The sequence below is a fragment of the Onychostruthus taczanowskii genome, unplaced genomic scaffold (genome assembly GCF_017590055.1).
Source record: "Onychostruthus taczanowskii isolate IOZ18803 unplaced genomic scaffold, ASM1759005v1 scaffold32, whole genome shotgun sequence".
In the NCBI taxonomy this organism is placed as follows: domain Eukaryota; kingdom Metazoa; phylum Chordata; class Aves; order Passeriformes; family Passeridae; genus Onychostruthus; species Onychostruthus taczanowskii.
This window is the reverse complement of record NW_024500572.1, coordinates 1,700,327-1,709,200: the sequence shown is the minus strand read 5'-3', so window position 1 is coordinate 1,709,200 and position 8,874 is coordinate 1,700,327. Positions and strand designations below refer to the sequence as shown.

At 56.6% G+C, this 8,874-nt stretch overlaps 1 protein-coding gene and 5 non-coding genes across 8 annotated transcripts; 1 reads left to right on the top strand and 5 right to left on the bottom strand.

The window, feature by feature from the left end:
- Positions 1 to 2,435: 2,435 nt before the first annotated feature.
- On the bottom strand, positions 2,436 to 3,752 carry UBC (ubiquitin C). 3 transcript variants are annotated; one of them, XM_041410119.1, is made up of 2 exons: positions 3,604 to 3,752; positions 2,436 to 3,205 (listed from the first exon to the last, which is right to left on the bottom strand). In XM_041410119.1, the coding sequence occupies exon 2, from the start codon at positions 3,197 to 3,199 to the stop codon at positions 2,510 to 2,512; it is 690 nt and encodes a 229-aa protein (XP_041266053.1). In that variant the 5' UTR covers positions 3,200 to 3,205; positions 3,604 to 3,752; the 3' UTR covers positions 2,436 to 2,509. The 3 variants fall into 3 exon arrangements, with proteins under 3 accessions (XP_041266053.1, XP_041266051.1, XP_041266052.1); XM_041410117.1 differs by having other exon boundaries at positions 3,570 to 3,727; XM_041410118.1 differs by having other exon boundaries at positions 3,609 to 3,727.
- Positions 3,753 to 6,846: 3,094 nt separating this feature from the next.
- Positions 6,847 to 6,918, bottom strand: TRNAA-UGC. Its single transcript has one exon. It is a non-coding gene; the product is annotated as a tRNA-Ala (tRNA).
- A 261-nt stretch (positions 6,919 to 7,179) lies between these two features.
- On the bottom strand, positions 7,180 to 7,251 carry TRNAD-GUC. Its single transcript has one exon. It is a non-coding gene; the product is annotated as a tRNA-Asp (tRNA).
- Positions 7,252 to 7,510: 259 nt separating this feature from the next.
- TRNAF-GAA lies at positions 7,511 to 7,583 on the bottom strand. Its single transcript has one exon. It is a non-coding gene; the product is annotated as a tRNA-Phe (tRNA).
- A 391-nt stretch (positions 7,584 to 7,974) lies between these two features.
- TRNAD-GUC lies at positions 7,975 to 8,046 on the bottom strand. The gene has a single exon. It is a non-coding gene; the product is annotated as a tRNA-Asp (tRNA).
- A 217-nt stretch (positions 8,047 to 8,263) lies between these two features.
- TRNAA-UGC lies at positions 8,264 to 8,335 on the top strand. The gene has a single exon. It is a non-coding gene; the product is annotated as a tRNA-Ala (tRNA).
- The last annotated feature ends 539 nt before the right edge of the window (positions 8,336 to 8,874 follow it).

The following is an 8,874-nucleotide window of genomic DNA, read 5'->3' as shown; positions in this document are numbered from 1 at the left end:
CTCTTGCCATGGCCCCCACCTCAGTGGAACATTTGCATTTGTATCTTTACACTTAATTGGGTCTTTTTATTTCCCTTCTAAATCTTCTACCCTGATAGCTGCCTCTTTAATTACCAGATCAATTAACCAATGTCTCTGTTCAATCCTGGCCGGTCTGCGCTGTGGGATGGGCCCCCTCTCCCAGCAGCAATGCCTTCAGAACCACACAAAGCAGGTGCTGTGTTTACTTTTAAAGACATTTTTCCACAAAGAAACGCTGTGAAAGGAACTTTTCTTCAAATCCCAAAAATCCCCAGTAAAACCCAGGAGATTCCCTGAGGCGCCGCAGAACGCGACCGTGAGAAGATCTCCGGGAACAGCGCGTTCTGCCACGGTTAGAACAGAACACAGCCTCAAAGCTGACAACAAGCTTTGCTGCTCTCATCAAATTTTGCTGCTGTGTGGTTGATCCCACCCCAGCTGTGGTCTCCGCTCACGGGTGCTGCCCCTGCAGCGTTGGCACTGCCACACTGAGCCTTGAGGTTCCTCAAACCCTGCAGAGGTCACGGAACTGCAGAATGCCCTGGGATGGAAGGAACCCACGAGGATCAAGTCAAAACCCTGCAGAGAACAGCTCCAAAATCCCACCAGGTGCCTGAGAGTGTTGTCCAAACTCATCCTGGACTGGGGCAGGCTTGGTGCTGTGGCCAGCCCCAGGATGCCTGCACAGCCCAGCCCCTGTGGAAGAGCTTTTTCCTAACACCCATTCCAACCCTCCTGACACAACTTCACACCGTTCCCTTGGGCCAGCAGAGGCTGACCCAGCTCTCGAGGTCACAGCACGGGTTTCTCCTCCAGGCTTCCTGCTCCAGGCCATGACAGACTTGTACAGCATCGTGGCTTTTAGATAGGACATTGTAAAGGTTTTTTACTGAGACATTGAAAAAAAAAGGATTTGTTAAAGCATGGCTCTGTAGTGATTTGTGGAGGCTTTTGGCATTCATCAAGCACCCCGTGTCCTCCTGCAGCTCTCCCTGATGGCAGTCAGGCTGCCTTCAAATCAGAACCACGTGCAGTTCTGCTCCGCTCTCCCTGATGGCAGTCAGGCTGCCTTCAAATCCACGTGCAGATCTGCTCTCTGCATTCCAGACAGGCTCCCCTGCATCTGTGTTTAAGGAGCTCTGCTGGACAAATGCTCAGTTTGGGAATTCTGCTGTCCCCAGAGGGCAGAAAGCCACGCAAGGGCCAAGTGTTCCCTGCAGTTGTTGGGGTTCAGCTCAGGAAGCGGGAGCCAGGGCAGCGTGGGCAGAGCCCGGGGCACTCCTGTGGGGGAGGACAGGATGTCCAGGATGGCACAGCACCAGCTGCCACCCACACAGGATTTAGCTCCTTAGCATTCAAATGCTATCTCCAGCACAGCACACATCCTGGTGCTCCCCACTCGCTCCGTACAGGCCACACGAGTAACAGGAACTGGTGTTACTGGAGGCACACCCTGCTACCCCACACAGGCAGTGTGATCCCTTCTGGTGCCCTGAAGCCAGCCACCAGCTGGGACCATTACTCAGCTCCCACCACATCCCTTTCCACAGGTGAGTCCATAGCCTCACTCCTGGAAAAGGCATTTCTGTCACTCCCTTTTCCCTCTCCACACACCCAGCACATCCATGGTTAACCCACCACATCCCTTTCCACAGGTGAGTCCATAGCCTCACTCCTGGAAAAGGCATTTCTGTGCCACTCTCCCTTTTCCCTCTCCACACACCCATGGTTAACTCCTCATCAGCCCCTCCTGCAACCCCCAACACAAATACTTCAGAGGCAACTTCCCTTTTGCCAGGGCTTCTGCAGCACACAGGAACTGCTCTGACAGCTCAGCTCAGCAGCATTTCCATTTGGGGCACAGCTGGAATGAAGCACATTCAGATTTCCAGTAAATACATCTGAAATTACTGCTTGCTTAATGCCATTAAGCTTGACAAAAAAACAAGTCCACCCCGTAACTAAAGAGATCTACACTTCCCACCCCACTTTCCAAGCCCAAGGGCTGCAGGACCATCCTGTTCCCCAGCCTGTGACAGAGCTGTGGGATCACCCTTCTGCTGTTCCTCCACTAATCCCAAAATAAGGGCAGTTGCTGGGCAACCAAGAGCTATCTCAAAGCCTTTTGATGGGGAACATCTACAGCTCCCCGTTGCACATCCCCTCTTACGCAACACCACAGCTGCACAACATCTGCAGGCGGGCACTGAGCTGCAGCCAGGTATCAGAACACTTATACAAGCCCAGGAAAACCACGGCTGAGGGATTAGCTACAACCACCAGGAATGTGGAAGCCTTGCATAAGGCAGTTTTGCAACTCCTTTGTCTGTGGAAAGCCACGTAATTATTGTTTATTAGAGACCCGGAGTTGGGCAACGTCAGGAACAACTGTTCGTGCAACTTGGGACACAAACTTTTACAGATGCAACAGCTTTATTGGAATGAACAAGTGCAGGAACCTTTTATTTGGAAGCAACAACCTGCTGGTTCAGTTACCACCCCGCAGGCGCAGGACAAGGTGCAGAGTGGATTCCTTCTGGATGTTGTAGTCGGACAGGGTACGGCCATCTTCCAGCTGCTTGCCTGCAAAGATCAGCCTCTGCTGGTCAGGGGGGATGCCTTCCTTATCCTGGATCTTGGCCTTCACGTTCTCAATGGTGTCACTGGGTTCGACCTCAAGGGTGATGGTCTTGCCAGTCAGGGTTTTCACAAAGATCTGCATTCCACCCCGCAGGCGCAGCACCAAGTGCAGAGTGGATTCCTTCTGGATGTTGTAGTCGGACAGGGTACGGCCATCTTCCAGCTGCTTGCCAGCAAAGATCAGCCTCTGCTGGTCAGGAGGGATGCCCTCTTTGTCCTGGATCTTGGCCTTGACATTCTCAATGGTGTCACTGGGCTCGACCTCAAGGGTGATGGTCTTGCCAGTCAGGGTCTTGACAAAGATCTGCATTCCACCCCGCAGGCGCAGCACGAGATGCAGGGTAGATTCCTTCTGAATGTTGTAGTCGGACAGGGTACGGCCATCTTCCAGCTGCTTGCCTGCAAAGATCAGCCTCTGCTGGTCAGGAGGGATGCCCTCCTTGTCTTGGATCTTGGCCTTCACGTTCTCAATGGTGTCACTGGGCTCGACCTCAAGGGTGATGGTCTTGCCAGTCAGGGTCTTGACGAAGATCTGCATTTTTCCCTGGAAGAGGGAAAACCCGCCGTGCTTTAGCGACTGCTCCCCGTAACGGGGGCTGCGCCCCGGCCGTGACGTCACAGCGCAAGCCCCGCCCCCACCCGCTTCCCCTTCCCGCCCAAGGCGCGCGCCCACCATCTTGAAGCACCGCTGCGCCTGCGCGGCCGCCATTTTGCTAGCGGCCGCTCGCCCCGGCCCTTCCCCGCCACCGCCTCGCGGTGCTGCCGTTGAAGGGGAAGGCAACGTCCCAGCCCTCCCCCCGCCATCACTGTCCGCCATCGCCCCCAACCGCAGCTCCTCAGCGCACAGCACCCTCCCTCCCGCCCGGACGCCCAGCCCGTATCTAGGCCCTCCCCCGCCGAGCTCTCACCGCGGCGCCGCTCGGCCACGCCGACAGCACAAACCTCACCCAGCGCCAAGTGCGCCACGCATCCCTCCGCTAGGTGCTTATATGGCCCCCGGCGCCCCGCCCCCGCCTTCGGATCACTCCGCCGCGCACTATTTGCCTCGCGCCGCGCGCCTCCGCTCTCCTGCGTGGGCGAGGAGGGCGCGCGGGCAGGCGGCGCGGAGGGAGCGGCGCCTCCGCGGGTGCGCTGCGGCTGCCGCGCGCGGGACGGCGGGCGGCGGGAAAAGCCGGCCTGGAGCCGCCGGAGCGGGGCCGCGGCTGGGCCAGCCGAGGGACCCCGACTTGGAGACACGGCCGCTCGTAAAAGCAGAAAACACGAAAAGTTTCACTGTGTTCAGGGGGTTAAACCCTGCAGTTTCGCCCCTGCTTGATAAACACGTCATTTCTACCCCTAGGGCAGGGCGAGGGTCGGCTCTGCCCGCGGCCGCGCCGTGAGGGGGTTCCTGAGGGAAGGAGCTCGTGGCTTTATCCCGAAGGACGCCTCCAGATTTATTTCCGTGAGAGAGCACAGTGGTGGGGCACGGTGGTGTCTGTCACCCACCCAGGCACAGCCCCGCTGGGCTGGGCACGGCTGGAACGGGTTTATCCCAGAACCTCGGTGCCACCGTGCCCGTGGGACAAGGGACAGGGCACCGAGGGTGTGAGGCGGCTGTGGTGAGGCTGGGGCAGCCTGGAAGGGCAGGGACCACCCCAGGAAAGGGGGGCTGCAGGGGGCTCCTGCCTGGGGAGGGAGATCAGCGTGGAGAGGGGATGTGAGTGTCATAACGTGAGGGACAAAGAAAGGCCGATGGATAAAGAGATGGAGTCCTGCAGATGGCGTGCAGGGTAACCAATGTGTGTGTGGGGTATACCTCTGAGCTGTAATGCAGTTTGTAACCCAGGGGCAAAATCAGAAATAATAACGCCTATTTCTTATTGTGTTGTCAAAGAGCACGTTCTGATAGAGCTCTGCCTCACTCCGCACCATCCGCTGCACAGCAGCTCCAGGCACAGCTGGGAACAGAAAGGAGCTTTGTCTGCAGGATTCAGGCAGGGCCATTCGCTTCGATTCGCCTTCAAAATCCTTCATTTGGCAGCGCCACGGAAAATGGAAGGGACACTGATAACACCCAGGGCTGCTCACCAGCAGGAAAGGAGCAGAGGTCCAGCAACAGCTTTGTGGTTTGAGGAAAAGTGCCTGTGTCTGCCTGAGACATGGAGGAGAATGCTCTGGGGAGCTCTCTGGCCTCTGCTCTTTGTGTTTGTACTAACACTCACCACAGCTGTAGTGATAATAATCTCAAACATTCATTTAGATGGAAAAAAAAATACCACAGAAGTCTTTGGTTACTTCTCAGTGCTCAGTGGCTGATGCTGTGCATTGGGATTATAAAAGCATCAAAAACTGGAGAATCCTTGCAGGTCTGGGTTTTTCCTCAGCAGAAACTGAATAATAATGTTAAGCTTGTTCTTTGAGTTACAAGGTGAGCACTTAGGACTGGTCAGAAAATCACCAAAAAGGCACATGGGAAAGTGTTTTGTGACAAAAAGTCAATTTCTGCATGCCTGTTACTGCAAACTGTCTCTTACATTCACACGCAGGGCACATTCCTGAAGTACAGCTGCCAGGGAGATCCAGGGAGTAATTTACAACGGGCATCTTCACACTCACCAGCGCTGCAGCCAAACACTGGCTCAAAATAACAACTGGAAGTGAGACGAGTAAATAAACAGCACAAGGAGCTTTCCAGCCAGCGTGGCAGGAAATGTCACTTTGCATTTGCTGCTGTTGGTGACCAGGCAGCGAGGAGGAACAGCTGCCACTGAGCTCCGTGGATCAGAGCTGCCTCATGCAGGCTCAGCCTGGGCTTTGGTCTCTCTGCACCAAAGCTCTCAGCTGTGCCATAGCTCCCAGCCTTGCAGCCACGCCGTTTCCCCGTTGTCGGAGCACAGGACATCCCTCTGGGTGCCCTGGATGGCTCAAAGCCCTGGCAGGGGCTCGGAGACCCTGGCATGCAGCCGAAGACCCCCGCGGCTCTGAGTTCAACTCATGGAGCAAATTACCAACTTTGTATGAAGAATTACAAGTCACAAAAGTTTAAGTAGCATAACAGTAGTTGTCACAGGGTGAGAGGTGGAATTTTGAAGAATTTTACCATGGGGGTCTAGGGGACAAGATGGAGGAATTTGGACGTTGTCCTGTCCTTCTTCCTGGGCTCGGAGACCCTGGCATGCAGCCGAAGACCCCCGCGGCTCTGAGTTCAACTCATGGAGCAAATTACCAACTTTGTATGAAGAATTACAAGTCACAAAAGTTTAAGTAGCATAACAGTAGTTGTCACAGGGTGAGAGGTGGAATTTTGAAGAATTTTACCATGGGGGTCTAGGGGACAAGATGGAGGAATTTGGACGTTGTCCTGTCCTTCTTCCTTTTTCTTCCTAGCCTCCATCTTCTTGGGAATGTTAGCATATTTGGATTGGTGTAGAGTAGAAAGTCACTGTCTAACACAGGTGATAGGTATTGGAACATAGCTGTAAATATTGAAGATGTAGTTTATAGTCTAAAAGACAATGCTCCTTGGGAGGGCAGTGTACCTGAACAGACCTCGGCAGGCCAGACAAAAAATGTTTTAGATAAGAAATGATAAAGAACCTTGAGAACGACAGCCGAGGAGTTCTGAATCCTTCGACAGCTAGGATGAGGAAGAGAGACTTTTAATAAATCTCGGGGTCAGCTTGACCAGAGGAGATCCTGAGACCCCGTGAGCCCGAGGAGAGCGAGGCAGGGCGCTTGTTTCCTGAGAGCTCTTCCCGAGCTGCTCCCGCTGCCAGGACAGCGGCGGGAGCGGGCCCCGCAGAGCCAGGAGCAGCTCCCGAGTGTCCTGGCCTCTGTCCTTGCCCTCTGCCTCTGGGAATGTGGAGCAGAGCCGCTGTGCTCCCTGTGGCTGCGCCTCAGCCAGGCTGCGGGGTGTGGAGTGGCCGCTGTCCCCCTGCATTTCGGGGTTTGCTGCTCTGCCCTTCTTTTTGCGCCTCCCTTAGTTCACAGATGGGACCAAAAGCCGTGTGTGTTTGCACAGGTCTGAGGAGAACCAAATGAAAAAAAAACAAAAAAACCCCCAAAAAAACAGCGCTTTTTGTCGCTGGGAAGTGCCACTGTGGGCCCATTCCGGCCGCACGCTCCGTTTGCTGCCGCTTAACGGGACGCGGTGGCTTTGACTGGATAAAACAGCATAAAAAATCAGGAAAAAGAGCAGCGACCACGTGGAGATGCCGGGGATTGAACCCGGGACCTCATACATGCAAAGCATGCGCTCTACCGCTGAGCTACATCCCCGTGCCGGCGAGGCGTCCCCTGCCCGCCGGCCAGGTCCGCGCTGCGCTGGCCCCGGTGCGGGGAGGGACCGAGACCCCGCCAGGCCCCGCAGCGCAGCGGGCGCTGCAGCGTACAGAGCCTGGCGCGGTCCTCAGGCAGCCCTCAAAAAGACAGGAACGCCCTGGTTCGCACACGGAAAACCGAATGGTGTTGCTCCGTCGGAAATCAGAGACATCCCTGCGGAAAGGAAAAAAAAAAAAAGGAAAAAAAAATATATGCAACCTCCCCGTCGGGGAATCGAACCCCGGTCTCCCGCGTGACAGGCGGGGATACTTACCACTATACTAACGAGGACAGTTGGAAAGCACCTCCCCGCGGGGCAGGTCATGCCCGACGGGGCCGCAGGATCTGCTCCATCGCCACAGTTCTTTGGGAAGCGGCTCCTGACGCAAAAATCCCGCACGAGGGAGCGCCTGCGATGGCACCGGCTGAGCCGCCCGACGCAGGGACAGCAGCCCCCGCTCCCTCCGCTCGGCAGCAAAAAGAACCGTCTTCACAGTAAGGAGAGGAAAGAAAAAAAAAACAAAAAGACTGAACTAAAAATATACCCGTTTGCCGAAACCCGGGATCGAACCAGGGACCTTTAGATCTTCAGTCTAACGCTCTCCCAACTGAGCTATTTCGGCGGGCGACAGCGCCCTCGCTGGCCGTGGATACGACCCCGCCCCGCGCCCCCCTGGGCGCCGCTGCCCGCTCGGTGCCCGCCCCTCAGCGCGGGTTCCGCCGCCCTGTTCCGGGCGTGTCCGGGGATTCGCGCCTTCCCGCGGGCATTTCCGCTCCGAGGATCCCATTGCCGCTCCGAGGATCCCAGGGAGACCGCGGGTTCCGGCAGCGGCGGAGTGTTCCGCACGCACCCCGGAGAGCGCGGCGTGCCCGTTCCCCTCCCCGGCACAAAAGGCGGCTCTGCCGGTTTCGTCCCGCCGCTCCGGCGGGGGTTCCACGGCAGCGCCACAAACAAACTCCGCGAGGGGCCGGCCGCCCACAAAAAACGGCATGCGGGGACAAAAATTACCGCACCTCCCCGTCGGGGAATCGAACCCCGGTCTCCCGCGTGACAGGCGGGGATACTCACCACTATACTAACGAGGACGGGTACAGTTTTTGCTATTTTGCCCCACTCTATGAGGATGCGGTCCCGCCTCTGGCGGAGCCGCCGCTGTCCCGCTCTGTCCCCGCGGCCGGGGCGCGGCGCGGGGCTCCGGGGACAGAGCGGGGTGACCGCGCTGTCACCGCGGTGCCGCCGCCGGGCCTGCTGTGCGGCTCCCGCTATCGCTGTATACACTGTGTGCAAAACCCCCTTCATCGAGGGGATGTAGCTCAGTGGTAGAGCGCATGCTTTGCATGTATGAGGCCCCGGGTTCAATCCCCGGCATCTCCACTTTTTTTTGCCCACGCGCAGCCGGTGGTTTTTCCTTTTTCCTGCCCTATTTTCGAGACGAGCCGAAATTTCCCAATACACTCCACAACCGCCTGTTCATTTCCTTCCCTCCTCGCAGCGGAATGTGCAGACTTGTGCTGCAATTCCTGCTAAAAGAAAGGAGCCCTGCCAAGAGCCCCCAGCACCCTCCTGCCTGGGGACACCCCAAACCCAGCGGTGCTGACAAACCCAAACCCCAGTATTTCATTGCAAACACACCAAGGGGCTGCTTTCCTTCTGGCTGCAGATCTAAAGTCGCTGTTTCTTCAGTTTTAGATGTTTTTATTGCTTGCTTGTGTTCTGGCCTCTCCCCTGAAGCACATGGCACAGGTGGGAGCAGTGGGAATTGTGGACTCACATCCCCAGCTGGGCTGCACCAGTTCCCTGCAGAACACGGGGACAGGAGGGTCCCTGTCCCAGCTTTCTCCTGCAGCAGTGTCACCAGCAGCAGCCCACCAGGTTTACCAAGGCTCAGAAGGATCAGGTGAAGGGAAACTCAA